This window comes from Halictus rubicundus, chromosome 9 (genome assembly GCF_050948215.1).
Source record: "Halictus rubicundus isolate RS-2024b chromosome 9, iyHalRubi1_principal, whole genome shotgun sequence".
In the NCBI taxonomy this organism is placed as follows: Eukaryota; Metazoa; Arthropoda; class Insecta; order Hymenoptera; family Halictidae; genus Halictus; species Halictus rubicundus.
The window spans coordinates 10,991,928-11,009,377 of record NC_135157.1 but is presented as its reverse complement, the minus strand read 5'-3'; the positions used below and the strand labels follow the sequence as shown (position 1 = coordinate 11,009,377).

The following is a 17,450-nucleotide window of genomic DNA, read 5'->3' as shown; positions in this document are numbered from 1 at the left end:
CTCTTTTCACTTCTTTGTGACAGTTTCATCAGTCCTTGGTTCACGAACTACTGCGTCTTTCCTTCTTCGATTTTCGCTTGTGCTTCGAACTTTTGTGCTCTTTGTGCTTGTGCTTCTTCTTCTCTTTCTTCGATTTCTTCACTTTCCTTTTCTCGACCCAAACTCCGGAAATCTTGGTGTCCGCCTTAGGTTTCGTTACGACACTTCTGAACAAAGGTTTTACGGTTTGAGAACTGGTTGCTTCGGACGTAGATTCTTCGACTTTGACGAGTTTCGTGGGAAGGGCTGGTCCGTACATGTCGGGTAACAATATTGGCTCATCGGAATTTGTGTTACTATCATTGCTTTGATTCGATGTAACTCCTACATCGGATTGAGACACTGTACTCGTATCTATCTCCTTATTTACATTTTTATTCACTTGTTCACTGCTCTTCGAACTGGAGAGAAGATTATCCAAGTCGACCTTAGCAAAAATTCCCCTTGGCGGAGAAGTGTTCCTTTTGATATTCACTTCGGTCGCAGGCTTGCCAATCAGAACCGATTTTACAGCCTCGCTGTCTATGCTCTCTTCCGGCTCTGAATCTGATTCTTCGCTGCTGCTCAAGAAAATTGCTTTGAAAAGGTCCTTCTTCTCTTCGGCTGTATTCTTTGGTACCTGGTTTGACGTATTGGTGTCATCTTGACTCGTCCCTGCTACCTCCGAGCCTTTCGTTACAGTACTCGAATCCGTTTCAACGTCCAAACTTTGTTTAACTTCAGAAATCGTGGAGGGTGTTTCTTGAACTTCTCTGCCAAAGACTTTCTCGTAAGAAGCCTCGAAATTTCTTATCTTCTCTGATACAGGTTCCGATTCTTGAGGCTCATTGGGAGGTAGATTGTTACTCGACTTTGTTGCTGAGAATGTACTACTGGCGGCATCTCTGTCTTTCAATTCAGAATCAGTTTTCACAAGCGGCTTTGGTACAGTGTCAGTTGCTTTCAAGAATTTCGAAGAATTGCTAAAATCAAGCGAATCGAAGATCGAAAACTTTGCTCCTTTGCTCTTCAGCTCAGGCTGAGCGCAGCCGACTTTCGGTTCTGGAATATTGAACCTCTTGCAAACTATGCTCGCAGGTTTCCACTCGATGCGCTCCCTAGTCAATTTTCCAAACAATTTCATCTTCACGGCTTGCTTCATTTCATCTTCTGGACTGAATTTTTCAGGAACAGTGTCTGTACTTGTGGACTGAGCGGCGTGCGTAAACTTGTTCGAGACATAATCATTGGTTGGTTGCTCGAACAGTCTGACTGCTTGGTCGAATTCTGCTCGTTCATGTTCTCTGTCCCACTCGGTCATCGATAGCGGTTGTAGGCTGTCCAGCTTGCTCTTCTCACCTTTCTTCAGGAGGATCAAATATTGTTCGAAGCGTCTCTGCTTATCAGGATCTGCGAAAAACGGTTTCGCTGTGCTTCTTTCCAAGGAACCATCTCCCTCCGGCTTGTTCGCACTTTGACCCTCGTCGATTTTAGACGAATCCTTAAATTCCTCTAGCTTTTTCAAGCTCCCTTCGCCTTCTTTGATAGATCCAACGAGACCACCTTTAACGAAACTCTGGACATTGAGTTTGTCCATCCATGAGGTGGCTGCCTTGGCTTGCTGACTCTCTAATTTCTGTCTTTCTTCCGTTTGTTGTTTTCCATGTAAATTTAACGTTTTCGAAATAATGTTAGAAGCAACCGACGGTACCGCGTTCGGATGCGAGTCGGATGCTTTTTTAACGGTATGCGTATCTTCCAATATTCTAGCCCTATCGGCAGCCGTAAGATCTTTACGTTTCCCGTTCTCTACTGTGCGAGGAACGTTCTCGATCGGTGGGTAAAATCGACTTTTTCTGACCGCGTGCACCGGTACGTAGTCTTTAGGCAACTCTGGAGGTGGATATATCTTTTTCTGCTCCAATTTGCTTTTCGCTGGTACGAAACCTTCTAGACAATTGCTAGAGTTCCTAGAATTGCTATCATCTGACCACCTGGACTTAGTTTTACGTTCTGGGCCCAGGGAAAAGTCGTACCGAGACATGTCATCTCTTTCATAAATATCATCATCATCGGCTTCAAAGGCACCAACGCCGAACGCTTGGCCATGTATCGATAATTTTTTATTTTTCTCTTGAACGCTAAATGCAGGAGTATCGAATAAGTTGATGTGGCCAGACAATATGGTTCTTCTATCTAATCCGCTATATCCTATACCAAAATAATTATCTTTTGGGTTGCATCTGTGAAAAGAAATATGTCGATTACTATCAGTATTATTTACCGAAACAGGTTTCTACTGATCTCTAAATTACCTAAATGGTTCATAATCATCGGGAGCAAATGTAACATCTCCATAATCATCTTCTGATTCATCCGAACTAGTTCCTGAACCAGCTTTACCATACTGTTGCTTCAATGCTCTTATTTTCTCATTTCTTCTCTTAATTTTAGCCTTCTCCTTCTTAGTGAGTCTGGATCCTACGCCTTGACCAGGTCTCCAGCCCATTTGCTTCAATAACATAATACCAACTGTGTCTCTGAATATTACATTAAATATTAATTCAGACTACCATTCATATGTTCTTTGATTTATCTTGAATTAAATAGTTACTTACTTGACAGGTTTCAAAAGCTCTTTTAATACAGGTGTACCAGGAATGGGACCGCTACTATCACGATTAATTCTCTCTCGTTTCACTCCTCTTTGACCATGATCGGCGTAATCGCTAGTAGCACGAATACCTTTTGGAGCAATTCCAAATTGACTTGTGTCCTCGTCATCCATAAAATCTTCAGGTCGTTGAGTAACGCTTTCTGCTTTACTGCCCCTGGAAGACTTGAACTGTTGCGGTCTCCATCCATCTCTGGTACCGACGGTGTTAAAGTATCCAGCAGAGAAACCACCTGTAAATGCTCCATGAAATCTGCGTCTACCTTGCGCATCGTATGCATACTGTTCTTCGATTGTCACAGGTTTCTTTCGTGGTAAATTCTCTGCAGAAGTTTCGGATGAGATTAACAAATTGTATAAAAAGAACTTTTTACCTTGTTTTGAAACACTTCAACATACCTTCGTCTATGGGATCGAGAGGAACTCCGAAGGTCGCGTAATTCTCGTCTTCGGTGTCACTCATTTTCAACGCACAATATTTAACTATCGGTCAATAAGGGTCAGAGTTAGAAAAACACTATTTGTTGCTAATTTATGCAACTGTCAAAAACAGAACGTTTTAGGTTATACACGGAGAATGTATACATCTTAAGCTGTACTCTTATTTATCCAACTATAAGTAAGACACCAGCAAATTCGTTATCGCTTTATTTGAACGGAGCGAGGTTTTGCGTAGTAACCGAAATTCTAAAAAAAACACTAATTAAAGTTTCCAATATATAGGACAACTGTTTCGACCATGAGAGTCTGGTCAGTCTGATTGAACGAAGTGATCCGGGTTCCTTAGTTATGTATATACTACAGTATATAGAGTGGGAATGTCAGAGAACATTATAATTTAAAGTGTGATAGTAATTGATCGAAATAAATATTCACATTGGATTGAGTGAAAATTTTGCAATCAATTGTGTCAGCATTAATTATATTAAATGTAACTGCGTTACATCTAACCTATACAGTTTGTTATGATAACGTAAAAATAACCGTTAGTCATCGCAAACTGTTAAAGAAATGTAAGTATATTACAAATACCGTGAATAATTTGTCATAATATTATCGTTTTGTACCGTAAATAAATATAAAAATGCAATCTTAAATGAATATGACATTCAGTTTTAGGTTACATGTAAATGAAATTAAAAAGGAGTATGAAATATACTGGTTACGTGTTGCTGAGCTTGTGAGGCATTTATGTATTTAAAATTACTAATTTAATAACAAAAATTTACAAAATGACATTGGAAGCTGCACAAAATGCAGCCCAAAAAGCTGTGCAATTTGACAGTAAGAATCAGTACAAGCAAGCCATGTACTACTATAATATTGCTATTAAATCACTTAATGAGTTGCAAAACCCTGTATATGATCAGAAAGTTACAGAATATCAAGATAGAGTAACAGCAATACAATCTCTGAGTAAGTATTCCAATTCATCTACAGTAGGTACTTGCTTGTTGCATGAAGATAGGACAGAAATTTTGAGACAAGATTTAAGGTTTTTGTAATGAATGAGGTGCCCAATCAATCGCATAAGATTTCCCACTTTTGAATAGAACAGGCATTTGATCAGGAGTACAATGAGCGAGAACCTACTGTGTATATCATGAGAACATAGAATAATAAGGAAATTGAACATTACAGTCAACGAAGAAGATAAAAAACATAACAGTGCACAACCAGTACATCACTCGGAACTCCAAAGATGCATGTTCCTTGTGAATCAAGCTCAAGATGCAGATGAATCAGGTCTAAAAGATGTAGCTATAGAGCTGTATACTAATGCTGCTGAACTTGGTCTAAAATTTGTATGTAATAATTATTTTCTAAACAATTATGTGTCCTAATATATTCTGTGCAGAATATTAAGCATTGGCTTTAAATATGACTATAGAAAACTACAGATTCTGAAGTGAAAGGAAAATTAACAGCTCTTATTCGACTAGCCTTGGACAGGGCAGAATCTTTGAAAGGTATAAAAATAGATGACAACAAAGATATTTTTAGAACATTGTCCCAATTGCCTGCAGTACCAGAAACAAGTTTGGATGACGATGTAAACACAGTATTACCAGTTACTACGACTTCTACAAATTCCAATAACATTGGTAATGGATATCTGGATGTTTAATATTGAAGTAGTTTCTATTGTAAATACTATAATTATACAAAATGTTTTAAATTGTTTAGGAAAGCAAGCTCGGCCACCTTTGCAACGTGGCAGCAGTGCACATTTGAAAGTAAGCGGCGGTAGTAGCAGTTATTCCGATGAGGAGAAATCGGTTTTACATCATAGTTCTCATATTAATGACCATAAGTTCCTCCCTTTTATGAACATCGATCTTACAGAAAATTTTCGTTTGCCCATTCCGTTTACTGACAAAGATGGCCTCCTAGAACTAGCACCAAAGCAGAAGCTTGACTTTGCAAGATGGTGCCGTCCAGAGGAATTGTTTCCCGAGCCAGTTATGCTCATGACTCATCACGTTGATTATTACAGCATAAAACAAACTGTTCGTAAAAACTGTTCTAAATAGATGTTTGCCAACGATCAATGTTATTCTGGATTTAAACTTTATCTATAATTTCAGGTCGTTTCCGACTGCTCGTTCGTTGCGTCGCTTGCCGTTAGCGCTCAATACGAAAGAAGATTCGGACGCAAACTAATTACATCCGTTATTTATCCACAAAATCGAAACAAAGAACCAATTTATAATCCGTTCGGTAAGTAGTTCTTTTTATTTTACAAACTACTTCCACTCTTTTTGGAATCATATTGATTTCTAGTCATTTGTTATCTCGACAGAGATTTATTCCGATAAAAATTAAATCGCGAGTATTTTATGTTAGGAAAGTACATGGTGAAACTTCACATTAATGGTGTTCCACGCAAAGTTATAATAGATGACTTATTGCCTGTAAGCCGATACAACCAATTACTTTGTTCCTACTCTAGCAATCGTGGTGAGCTGTGGATCTCGTTGCTCGAGAAGGCTTATATGAAAGTAATGGGTGGTTATGATTTTCCTGGTTCGAACAGTGTAAGTTATTTTTTATGCTAGAACCTGTGGAACAGCTACCTACCCTCCGATTTCAATGATTGATGTAGCTGTTCTGCCGGTTCACCTTATTAATTTATTAAGATACGATTAGTTGATACAAATTGTAGTTGATACTAATCGTATCTTTCTATAGAATATAGATTTACATGCTCTAACTAGTTGGATACCAGAGAGATGGGCCATAAAACCAGACGAACCAGATTTGAACAAGGACCAGTTATTTAATGTTTTATTAACACGCTTGCATAAAGGAGATGTACTGGTGACAGTAGCCACTGGAAAGTTGTCTGATTTAGACGCTGAGAGGACTGGCCTTGTACCTACTCACGCATATGCAGTTCTTGACGTCAGGAAAGTAAATGTGAGTGATTATTTACACTAACAAAGAATCCATGAAAAATTAACGTTTCCTTAAAATTTGTATCTATCTCACAGGGTGAAAGATTACTGCTACTTAAAAACCCTTGGTCACATTTGCGATGGAAAGGCAACTATTCTGAACTTGATACTGTACATTGGACCAATGAATTAAAACAAACATTGAATTATGATCCAGATTCTGCCTCCCAATTTGATAATGGTATATTTTGGATCGATTACGATAGTATATATCGCTTTTTCGACGAGTTTTATTTGAATTGGAATCCGGGTCTGTTCAATTACACTTACTGCATGCACCAGTAAGTTCTGACTACTGTATGCTCCAATTTAAGATTACTACACGTGTGCAGGAATTTTATTAAGATCGTTCTTTCTCAACAGAATGTGGAATGCAGGTGTTGGACCAGTAAAGGACGCGTATAATATAGGCGATAATCCTCAGTTTTTACTAGAAGTACAAAGCAATGTTACAGGTGCTATATGGATTCTTCTTACAAGACATATTACTGACATTGCAGACTTCCGAGAAAACCAGGAATACATAACAGTATTAGTCTATAAAAATGATGGGAAAAGAGTTTATTACCCACGTAAGTCCAGAAAGTTTGTGCTGTATGTCTTCAATATTCATCTCTAAACATTTTATTTTACAGATGATCCACCACCGTATATTAAAGGTGTGAAAATAAACAGTCCGCACTATCTTTGCAAAATAAAACTGGATACCGAAAGTGATACACGATACACTCTAGTCATTTCACAATATGAAAAAACAAATACGATATATTATACTTTACGTGCGTATGGGACTTGCCCATTCACGTTACGCAAGATGTCGAACTTTTATAAATATGAGAAGGGGGTTGGTGTTTTACATGAACGTAAATAGAACTTCGTTTTTTTTTTGTAGTTAATAATTATTTTGTTTAGATTACCGATGGTCAATGGAAAGACATCACAGCTGGCGGGTGCACCAACCATCCAACATACCAAAATAATCCACGTTACCAATTATTATTAGAGAGTTCAAGTAACGAGAACTACCTTTTGATTATATTGAAGGGTCCAAAGCAATATCAAATAGGATTTGATATTGTGTCGGTAGTATTGAATGATCCCGATGCGCCTGGAGCGTTTAAAATGAAAACCTCTGGTCCATTTAGGTAACCTACACATTACGCTGTAAGATCTTTTTATAGAATACATACTAATGACTCGATTTAATGTAGGTCGGGATTTATCTATCTCGAATTGGACAATGTGCCAGCCGGAACATATAATATTATTCCATCAACGTACAATCCAGGCCAGGAAGGTCCATTTTTCTTAACATGTAAATCATCTTGCAAACTACAACTTCAACGGCTTCAATAACCGAAATGAATTCTAGCACAAATTAGTGTTTTTGTATTTAAAAGAATTGGAATCATATATTATAAAGCTGTGGAAAGCACAATTTATACACCAATCATAAGTTTAATAAGAAAAAAAGATGTTATTAAGTATTTATATTTACTGTTACGAGAGCTTGAATATATTAAAGTATATATACAATATATGGCAGTCATTAATGGTGAAGTGATTACATGACAAAATACTATAAAATGCTTTTATTTTATATTTTCGAAGTACAAATTAGTATTGAGACTAGACAACTACTGACTGTATTATGAATATTTTTGTGGCACTTTATAATTAGCATTTATTTTGTGTGGTATCGTTTGGCACGTATGCAGCTGAATATCATTGAATATAGCTTCTCAATATTTGAATAAACTATTCAATATTCTTTGTACTGTTTTTATGTACACACGAAGAATGAGAATGAATTCGAATGTTTTGCTTTAATGAACTGTGTCAATTGAATACTACGCGGCATACATGTTCTTTCAAAATGCAGTGTGAATACAATATCTATTTCCATAAATGTATTGTTAATGTTTTCTATAAGAATTACAAAAGAATGCTCCTCTCGTTTCTCTTTATAGATTTCACGTACTTCACTGTATTTTGCATCTATCGGGTAGAAACTATATGTTATTCTTAAACATCGATTCTGAATTGTACAGAATTGTTTCTTTTGATTACATCACTGTGTTACATTATCTTTGTATTTCTTCGAACTGAGCCCAGTGTTTTATATCGTATATGCGTTAGAACATAAAATCTAAGGTGCTACTTAAACAATTTAATTTATATCTGTATCTCGGATAAGACATTCGTATGGTTGTGATATTTTGTTCGATATATAACTATGATGTAATCGTTCGTGAGTTGCCGGAAATAGCTTGAAATGTAAACTATTAATTACACTTATCATTACTGCTATTTATAATGTTATTGTATCGTTAATACAATCGTAATTGTAAATAAATAATTGCGTGACCTGTATGAAATCATGGTTTATGAAATAGGAATTACAATGAAACGTAAATATATTTACATAATTGCTGACAGATAAATTATAAAAGAGAAATTATGAACAATTATACAAATAATATACAGAAACTCAATGTCAATTTAGAATGAGATTGTTAAGATAACTGTATCGAGTGAAACTGTTAAAAGTATGTAACAGTCGTTGTGACCTTGAGTTCTCGCCTTGTAACTGTGGTCTGGATGCACGTAGAAGGCACTATTGTCAATAATTTAGATAAGTATTATTAATGACACGGAAAATATGAAAACGGCATTGTGCTTTTACTACTAATTGTTATGATATGCCTAACAGATTCACCCAATCCTTATGTATTTATCATTGAAAATATATAACAACAAAATGACGACCCTTTGCAGTCCAGTCTTATCCATAACGAAAAATCATTCTGCACCAATACATATCTCTGCACTTCTAATCTCGTCGATTGGTATCTCTAAAGATTAGATAAAATTTTTACAAAAAGTGTATAAATCACTGTTAGTTTCTCAATATTTCGAAAATAAAGTTAGGACGATGAAAATGGACGCTTACACATAATTAATACTTTAAAAAACCGCAAAGGATTACAATATACATGTATATATATACATACAAAAATGGCAACGTGTTTGCAATACGATATCATATATCCCTACACGCAAATAATTTATGTGTTGCATTCTTTGTCAAATGATATCCACGTCTATATATATATATTTCATGACAGACACAAAGAAATAAACACAAATCTATTCATTTCAATTTCATCGTTCTATATTTCGTTTGTGTGTATCATTATTATTTTTCGATTGTAAAAAGAATTGTATCACACAATACGAGTGTACCGTCGTTTAATTTATCTAAACAGAAGTCTCCGACTTCAATTCAAAGTTTTTTTTTTCGATTCATTTCTTTTTGTGCGTGAAAGATAATTTCGCGGTAAATCTCAAGTACCAAAAACTCAGTTACGCGACCGTTCAATTTTTGTTCAATTTTACGTATGCGAGACACAAAGATATTCGGACATTGCGAAAAATGGGCGGAAAGTAGAACACATTGTACACTTATAAAAAAATAGTACGCTTTGTTAACATTACTAGAACGTTTTAAAGGACGTCAATGATTCTTAAAGAGGCATCTTCTCAAGATAGATTACTTCGTAGCACATTTTTCATCACTGTTTTTGATTTCTTTCTACGTTCTTACTATCGATCTTACCCGCAAACTATTTTGAACTACGTCCAAAATTCGAACACTGTACCATTTCCGGTTTTAAACGGTTCTCTTTACATTATATAGTTGCACTTTGCTCGCGGCCCGAGCGTAAACTTTAATACTTCAGTAGTATATTTGCCATTTACATTAGTCCGTTCCTTTCTTTTTTTTTTTGTTGTTACTTAATAAATTCTAAACTGTACACTGTTTATACGATATTAGAAATTATTACGTTCGTTATATGTAGAATATGATACTTAGCCATAAGTTAATAGTAGAAACGGGTCGCTACGAGTTAAAAAAATTTCTTTTGTCCATTACACGAATGTACGTGCTATTCTCGTCTCTATTCGACATATTGAAATATTGGTACTCGATCGATGATGGCATTACTTTCAATTATTTTATGGCCAAGCGGTATTTATGACTAATATGCTTATCTCGAAATTATATGGAAACGTTTAAAGATTCAAAAATCGTGTCTTACGGTCTCGTTTTATAAAATTACATTCTGTAGCTTATTGAAATAGATTAACTATAGACTTTACCATTTCTTTTTAATTCTGCACTTAATTACTTTGTAACATTTCATTTTGCGGTTTTTCTTCAAGGCAATATTTTTATATTGACACCTCCAGTATTTCTAACAATTTCTTCTCAACATTCCAATCAACATTTATAGATCTTAAGGCGTTATGCTTGATTTCATGAGTGTGGTCGCATTTGCACTATTATTAGTTACCGATAACAATTTGCGAATAGTACCCTACGGAATCGAACGAAACGATGGTCAGTTTGATCGAAACGAACTTGATTTTCACAAATCTGAACAGAATATATTTCCTGGAATTGAACTTTTCCGCACTTCTGCGGATCCGTTCCGTACTCGAAATCCGAAATTAATAATGATATCGTCAATTAAACTACGATAGAAAATCATTTTAAATAATACGTTTTCAGCTTAAATATAAATTAGTAAACTTACTTCGTCAAGGTTGCATTATTTACAAAGTATCTTCTAAATGAGAACTTTTATCGACTTCAAGATCTTTCGTCGAACCAAAGATGACAAAAATGATAGTTTCTTCCTCTTCTATGAAATGAAGTTCTACACGAAAAAAAAACTGATTCGTGAGAAGATAGAAACTATCTACCATAAATAGCAATATTATCTTTCCTACTAATCAATAATATATGTGCACATTATTGTCTGAGTATAAAATTATCCTCTAATGATGTGATGCTTTTTTCCTTAGTAAAGTGTAAGAAACATGGTAATTACAATGCGTTCCTACTTCTCTGCTTTTCACCTGCTGAACTCCGGTAGTGGTTTAGCTATTCCTTCGCTGTAAGCCTTGTGCACTGCTTCACAAACGAATCTATACTGACTCTACAAAAAGGTGAATAAACGTATTATTATTTATTACGAAAGAAGCACGTTACTTCTTGGCGTATTCTTAAAAACTCGTAACTTACAGCATTTTGTATCATCATCGCCCTTTGATCTCTCATAGAACGCACAATGTCTAACGGATACACCGGTTGGTTCGCTTCGATAAGACACAGAGCTGTCTCCATTAATACTAAAACACCCGTTCTACCAATCCCGGCAGAACAATGAACAACAGCAGGTTCTACGATTCCTGTTCGAGCTGCCCTGACCCTTTCGGTAAAAGTTGTGAACTGCCTCCAATCGCTGGGCACTCCATGATCGGGCCAACTACAGTATTGCATATGCGTGATATCTCTTTCTTCTCCAGTCTGAAACGTGCACCCATAATTAGCGCTCGGAACGACAAAAAATAACTTCCGAGATCTTTTACTACGTGTGAATAATAGCGTAATCCTTACATTTATATCACGGAGTATAAATTCCCTAAATATGAAAGTGTCCTCGACGTTTTCAACCGTCGAAGTGAGCGTAAGATTTCGTAACGTGAGAGTTTCGTTAAGCGCGGGCCAATATTGATGGCATTTGGCTCGGCCGCGTTCGACGAGAGTCGTCAGCATGACGACAAGGGTGCTGCCTGCTTCTAAAACCATCTGCCAAAAGTCAGCGACGGTTGTTGATAAAGGTCCTTGTGTGGCAATGTATCTATTGATAATACCCGACCCGGGGATTTCCATGTTCACATAATTAGCGTTGATGTAGTCACCGTTCGAGGAACCCATAAGTATTACTCGAGTCACATCGTCTAAAACAATATACAATATATTAATTTCTGAAATTGAAATATTTTGGATTAACACAAATAATCCGTGGGCGTTTTCCCTTTTCACTTACACGGCGAGATGTCTCGATAACGATTTTTATTCTGATTTTCAGGCTTCTTGGACTCCAGAGAAGTAAGTTCGGGATTCTTCCGATATAGTTGCTCGTACTGAGCGATTAGGGCACCGCTCGCAAGACCATCAGCGAGGAGCAACATTGATTGTGCTAACGCATCCGATCCGATTGCTGCGTGAGGCGCATCCGGTACGTACCTTGGAATTTTAAAGAAATTATATTTGTATAGTTATCAGCGACAGTAATACTTGAAATGTTTAACACTAAGTTCACAGGACGCGTTCTAACATTTTTAGTTTACGATTATTGAGATTGTGCATTTATGACAAAAATGTCAGTTTCAGTGTTCCGTTGACCTAGTGTTGAAGTTGATTAACGCTTGCAATCAGCTGCAATACCTGTACGGAGGTTCCTCTTCAGACGTTTCATCGGTACCAGCTAACGCATTGTACAAAGCATTTGGCCTGACAGTTAATGTCAGCTCACCCGAACCCGAATCACGGGATTTACGAATCAAATGTACTACATGCTCGTGCAGTAATCCACTTACGTCGATCCCATTGATGTAGACTACCTATTTGATCAATGTATTCATGACGATTGCCTTATGGTACGGCTGATAACATAACTATGTGATAGTAAAATATGAACCTGATCTCCTTCGTTTAGCTTCGGATAACAACGGTCGGCGGGTGTGTTCGGAGCCACCCTCGACACTAAAATAGGCATGTCAAGGTCCAAGCCACCTTTCACATTGAATCCAAACCGGCCTTGTTCATCCGGTGTCAGAGTTATCGACACCAATCCATCTTCTACAATCTGCAATGATAATCAACCATTATATTATCTATTTATAAATGAAAGTTTCATCGTACAGTACCTGAGGAGCGGGCGAGCTAGTAGGTTCGCTGTAATCCGGCAAGTCGTAAATATTTCTTTCAGCGGTTGTATCATCGTCTGCGTAACTTAAGACTCTGGAACCTAATATGGGAGAAAATGCATTGCCTTGTGTATGGGAACCTGATATTTCATCTCGAAGAGATAAGAAACCGCCCTCGCTGCGGAACAGAACGAAAAGAATTGCAGATTATATTCAATAGATTAACCCATTTGCATCGCAGTTCTAAATAGGCGATCAAATACGGCGACAGATGCAAATGGGTTAAGAATTCGAAACTGTTTAATTATTTTTCAACTAACTCGTCACTAGGATTGCCTTCACCCCATGCTTGACGAGGTTCGCGAGCACCAAGAGACTGAACTTTATTATCATATGGCCTAGGAGGTCTTCCAGGAAGTACAGATAATTTTCCTTTATCGTCTATAAGCGGAGCCGACGTAACTCCGTGCACCAACCTTTTACTTGGAGATCTGTCATCGAAGTCACTATATAAAAATTGTTTAAAACATAATACTGCAGTGGTAGGACGTAGAAAATATTGATGTTACCGTATAAATGTTCTTTCCACTCTCGCTCTGTGTTTTCCGTCCTCGACTGTCTGGAATTCTGTACGTCCTGAATAAGTGAACCTACTGCTTAAAGTAAGGGGGAAACGTCTCGGCCTCATTTTAGGACTGTGCAATCTGAAGAATGTATGATGCTCCACGCACGCTTTCCATAAATTTTTAGAACTACGATATGTCTGCATGTTGAATCCCAGTAGTGTATCGTAGTTTTCTGACTGTAACGTAATTTTCTATAAATTACGATCAAGCTCTAAGCGTCTTTCTTTTTATTTGAATTATTCGATGCTTCAAATACCTGTTCTCTCCTAAGTTGAATGAAAAATTGTTTCCGCTTGAACGAGATTTTAACTATTTTCGACCAAGAGAACACATTGATTTTTATTCCATTCTGAAATACTACTAAACCTATAGACGTTACGCCTAATTGTATTTCTTTGTTCGTTGAATCCTAAAAGAAAACATTTGGAAAAATGTCAGTAAAAATAGAATTATGTGGTGTTAATAAAAACTCATACAATATAGATGTATACCCTTGCTTTGTGTAATTCTACTCCATACATATCTAATCTCTTTGCATGATCTAAAAAATTGAATTCTGCGTCGGCCGGTAGTTGACCCCTAAAAAGGTTTTAGTATTTTTAATAAAGTATGCATTAATAATATTTTATATGCAGTCTCGACATACTTATGAAGTTTATGTAATTCAGTTATCTTCTTCTCCATTTCCTCAGTCTGACCCGGTATAAGCTGCAACCTAGAAAGATATCCTGCACCATGTTCTTCAGGATGATAATCGCCCAGCTCAGCTGCAATTATATCACACCGAACAGGATTTCACATAAATTCACCATAAAATTCTGTAATTCCGAATGCAGCGGTATCCTCACATTGAACAGTGTAGCTAGCAATAAGACATGCTGTGCTCGGCGGTAATTGAAGTTTTCCTTGAAGAATATCTCTTCGTATTTGAAGGTAAAATTGATACCTAGTGTATTCCTCTTGCAATTTGCTAGGATCCGATACATAAAATTTCACCCTGAAATAAAACTGTCCACCTGAAACGATACATTTTCATTAAGCTTTACCATGTCTTAATTTTCTTTCGTCAATACAAACTATATTAACTTGAATATGATCTTTACCCTTACTTCTTATCTGCTTTTTAACTGGTTTCGTAGGGTCTAACCACCTCTGAAACGCCAATGCAATTTGATTATCATTCAATTCACCAACTAAATGATTTTTTTTTAAATAATTCGTTTGACTTCTGGGGAAAGTGTTACCATTACATCTGGAGAATATGTACAAGCTGTGGCTCCATTTTCTGCATATTGCAAACCGAAATAGTCTTTTTCAACGAGTTCTAGATGTTGAAATACCAAATCCAATAATGCTTGACCTTTCGCTCTTTTCTAAAATATTTGTAGAGATATATACATATATTATATGTGACATTAGACACTATACCATTCTTATTTTAATAACCATTTCAACTTACATCTAGCTGAAACGTGTGCTGTGTATCATCAAGAAAGACAACAGTGGCAGACAGAGATTTCAATCTACGAGTCCTTGCTAATTCAGCACCACGAACGTGGTAGCTCCCACTGGAGCCACTCAACGCTCTGCGCGACACGCTTTCGATCATCTCAAAGATATGAAGGCGTGTCAACCACCTTCCCGACACCACCTCTCTGCTATGCTGACCACCTGAATGAACAATTTTACGTGCAACAGTTAAAAAGAATATTCAGAACATATTAGAAATTGTAAATATAGTATTTATAAATAGACACATTCTGCTTTACGATTTCTACGAATTTAATTTTATGAGCGATAATGTATACACATTTATTTATGCAGAGACTTTGATCACCCATTATAAGCACAAACTCGACTGTATAAGGTATAGTATTCGAAAGACACTGCTTTGCTTATGATAGTTGGTAGGTTATGTTAAAATCCATGCTATCAATTTTGGAGAAACGACTGAAATGAATGAATGTATCAGGTGGAAGCACACAGGCTGGTTAATTCTATAACACTGTTAAAAGTGTAATTACATTCAGTCGATGTCATTGAAAACAAATTCATTGGGTCAGTAATCTAATGTCAGTTACATAAGCAAGTTCATATCTACTGCGTGCCAGAATAATGTAGAACGGGATATTCTGAAAATAGTTTACATAGAAGAAGCAAAAGGAATGCATTAAATGCCAATACACTCGAGTAGGTACCTTGAGCCAGTCTCTACTAAGAGAGACCTTAAACTACTAATTGCTCCCAGACGAAATTGAACAAATCAGACTGAAAAGTTCATTCGTTTCATTTCTTTTCTTTTTATTATTACACAGTTGCACCGCGAACGCGTTGAAATATTGTTGAACAGGTTCGACCGCAAAAATCGTACGCGGAGTCGTTGCAGCGAAAATGCATATTTGCTAATGCAGTTTTTCCGACCGTTACGACGGAAATCGTAATTACACGACGAACGTGATAATCGGAGAAGAAAAATAAAAAGAAAAATTCGTCTCGAAACGACATCGGATTTTTCGGACGCGAGTATTTCCGGCTTAGTTAATCCGGTGTATGCACATTCCCATGTATGTTTCGTTAAATTAGTCATTTGTATGCATCGGAGCAATCGTCTCGCGACTATACATTAAAGCCTGCACTGTAAAATCGCAGCGCTTACATTCATGATCCGTTGCAGTGCCCCCAGAGCTGTTTTCACAGGTGTCCTTACACAATTGACAGAGCAAATAGCTAACATTCGTTAGCACTGTCACGGTGAACGAGCTTATCGGAGCATCGGAGAATGTATTGTCGCCCTCGAACGTATCACAGTGACGACGAGAATTTTTTCCTCTTTAAAGCCCTTCTCATTATTTTTTTATAATATCGGCATATCAACGCTTCAACGATGTCGAGATATCGTCGTTCCCCTTAAAACAGGATGCATTGAAATTGCACGATGTCGATCGCTCGACCTCCTCGCTGCGGTTCCCAATGAAACACGTTTAATCTCATAGAACTGAGCTTCTTTCACTCGCACCGTAGCAACATATAAGGTAACACTCTAATAAATCGGCACGAGCTAGGCGCGACGATGTGAATGAATTACAACCGGAGTTCCCTCACACATTCGCGACGATCGTTACGGGGAGACGTAAAGGTGGGCCGGCAATCGTATCACAGTTCCGTAATGAATATCTTTTTTTCCGGATGATATATCCTAAAAATTAGAGTCTTATTTGCAATAAAATTGACGCCCCGATAGAAACCCCTATGCATACGTATGTGTATGCATCGGATTACACGTTCGCGTGCGTGTGATGTTAGCCATAGAATAATTGATTTTGAGACTCCGTCATCGATATCTCGACCAAAGAGTAGGGTGTACCAAGAGACGACACTTCGGGCGGTACCTTTCAAGTCGACCGGTGGCCATTGGTTATATAGACAAGCGGGAAATGATGTTATACCACAGACGAAATATAGGATAGACCCATCATCCAATGTATTTTTGTGGCCCACATTTTTGGGGTCACGTAACCCCATTACCATTTTCGTGTCACGTCTTGTATTACCAATTGGAACTAAAATTTGCTGACAGCATCCTCAGTGATAGTAATTAAAATCAAAAATAGCTACATATAGTCACTGCAGTCTCGCGAATACGAGAAAATAAACGAATAATTCTAAAAACCTCTGATTTTTTAAACAGTCAATATTTCAGAACACGAGACACGAAGTCCCATAAGATGATAGGTCTATCCTTATACCTCGTCTGTGGTTATACTTTGTTCTCCGCTGCTACGAAAAACTCGGATCAATCAGAGAGCGGCTACAGCTGAGCGTGGCGTTGGCGTTGATCGAGCTGGAATCCGTCCGCTATAACCGCGCTCTGATTGGTTCGTGCTTTCCGCT

The 17,450-nt window shown here is 37.2% G+C and overlaps 3 protein-coding genes across 12 annotated transcripts; 1 reads left to right on the top strand and 2 right to left on the bottom strand.

Annotated features, from left to right (window-relative positions):
- Nucleotides 1–31: 31 nt before the first annotated feature.
- On the bottom strand, nt 32–3,427 carry LOC143357072 (G patch domain-containing protein 1 homolog). 2 transcript variants are annotated; one of them, XM_076793270.1, is made up of 4 exons: nt 3,092–3,427; nt 2,637–3,015; nt 2,334–2,558; nt 32–2,261 (listed from the first exon to the last, which is right to left on the bottom strand). In XM_076793270.1, exons 1-4 carry the CDS (start codon nt 3,153–3,155, stop codon nt 41–43), a joined length of 2,889 nt encoding a protein of 962 aa, XP_076649385.1. In that variant the 5' UTR covers nt 3,156–3,427; the 3' UTR covers nt 32–40. The 2 variants fall into 2 exon arrangements, with proteins under 2 accessions (XP_076649385.1, XP_076649386.1); XM_076793271.1 differs by lacking the exon at nt 3,092–3,427 and having other exon boundaries at nt 2,334–2,530; nt 2,637–2,778.
- A 12-nt stretch (nt 3,428–3,439) lies between these two features.
- LOC143357068 (calpain-7) lies at nt 3,440–8,915 on the top strand. 3 transcript variants are annotated; one of them, XM_076793259.1, is made up of 13 exons: nt 3,440–3,705; nt 3,806–3,976; nt 4,334–4,497; nt 4,584–4,797; nt 4,880–5,202; nt 5,281–5,413; nt 5,540–5,730; nt 5,885–6,112; nt 6,187–6,431; nt 6,514–6,722; nt 6,786–6,994; nt 7,063–7,295; nt 7,362–8,915. In XM_076793259.1, exons 2-13 carry the CDS (start codon nt 3,925–3,927, stop codon nt 7,504–7,506), a joined length of 2,346 nt encoding a protein of 781 aa, XP_076649374.1. In that variant the 5' UTR covers nt 3,440–3,705; nt 3,806–3,924; the 3' UTR covers nt 7,507–8,915. The 3 variants fall into 3 exon arrangements, with proteins under 3 accessions (XP_076649374.1, XP_076649372.1, XP_076649373.1); XM_076793257.1 differs by having other exon boundaries at nt 3,806–4,108; XM_076793258.1 differs by having other exon boundaries at nt 3,440–3,709; nt 3,806–4,108.
- Ptpmeg (protein tyrosine phosphatase Meg) lies at nt 7,821–16,857 on the bottom strand. 7 transcript variants are annotated; one of them, XM_076793250.1, is made up of 18 exons: nt 15,584–15,737; nt 15,019–15,230; nt 14,804–14,932; nt 14,663–14,711; nt 14,408–14,575; nt 14,206–14,326; nt 14,051–14,138; nt 13,816–13,968; nt 13,503–13,735; nt 13,254–13,439; nt 12,934–13,111; nt 12,705–12,872; nt 12,452–12,627; nt 12,051–12,250; nt 11,618–11,961; nt 11,243–11,527; nt 11,049–11,156; nt 7,821–10,874 (listed from the first exon to the last, which is right to left on the bottom strand). In XM_076793250.1, exons 1-17 carry the CDS (start codon nt 15,612–15,614, stop codon nt 11,073–11,075), a joined length of 2,805 nt encoding a protein of 934 aa, XP_076649365.1. In that variant the 5' UTR covers nt 15,615–15,737; the 3' UTR covers nt 7,821–10,874; nt 11,049–11,072. The 7 variants fall into 7 exon arrangements, with proteins under 7 accessions (XP_076649365.1, XP_076649370.1, XP_076649371.1 ...); XM_076793255.1 differs by lacking the exon at nt 15,584–15,737 and adding an exon at nt 16,216–16,857 and having other exon boundaries at nt 7,821–11,156; XM_076793256.1 differs by lacking the exon at nt 15,584–15,737 and adding an exon at nt 15,758–16,184 and having other exon boundaries at nt 7,821–11,156.
- Between the last annotated feature and the right edge of the window lie 593 nt (nt 16,858–17,450).

What these genes read in the sequence shown, in the direction of transcription:
- LOC143357072 (XM_076793270.1), bottom strand. Translation starts at nt 3,155, where the DNA reads ATGAGTGACACCGAAGACGAGAATTACGCGACCTTCGGAGTTCCTCTC. An exon ending in TCTCGATCCCATAGACGAAG is followed by an intron (nt 3,016 to 3,091) that starts GTATGTTGAAGT and finishes AAACTTCTGCAG; the next exon opens with AGAATTTACCACGAAAGAAA. An exon ending in GATGATTATGAACCATTTAG is followed by an intron (nt 2,262 to 2,333) that starts GTAATTTAGAGA and finishes TTCTTTTCACAG; the next exon opens with ATGCAACCCAAAAGATAATT.
- LOC143357068 (XM_076793257.1), top strand. Translation starts at nt 3,925, where the DNA reads ATGACATTGGAAGCTGCACAAAATGCAGCCCAAAAAGCTGTGCAATTT. An exon ending in AACAGCAATACAATCTCTGA is followed by an intron (nt 4,109 to 4,333) that starts GTAAGTATTCCA and finishes TGAACATTACAG; the next exon opens with TCAACGAAGAAGATAAAAAA. An exon ending in TTGACGTCAGGAAAGTAAAT is followed by an intron (nt 6,113 to 6,186) that starts GTGAGTGATTAT and finishes TCTATCTCACAG; the next exon opens with GGTGAAAGATTACTGCTACT.
- Ptpmeg (XM_076793249.1), bottom strand. Translation starts at nt 15,614, where the DNA reads ATGAATTTGTTTTCAATGACATCGACTGAAT. An exon ending in AGCACACGTTTCAGCTAGAT is followed by an intron (nt 14,933 to 15,018) that starts GTAAGTTGAAAT and finishes CAAATATTTTAG; the next exon opens with AAAAGAGCGAAAGGTCAAGC. An exon ending in GTGGAAAGAACATTTATACG is followed by an intron (nt 13,440 to 13,502) that starts GTAACATCAATA and finishes ATTTTTATATAG; the next exon opens with TGACTTCGATGACAGATCTC.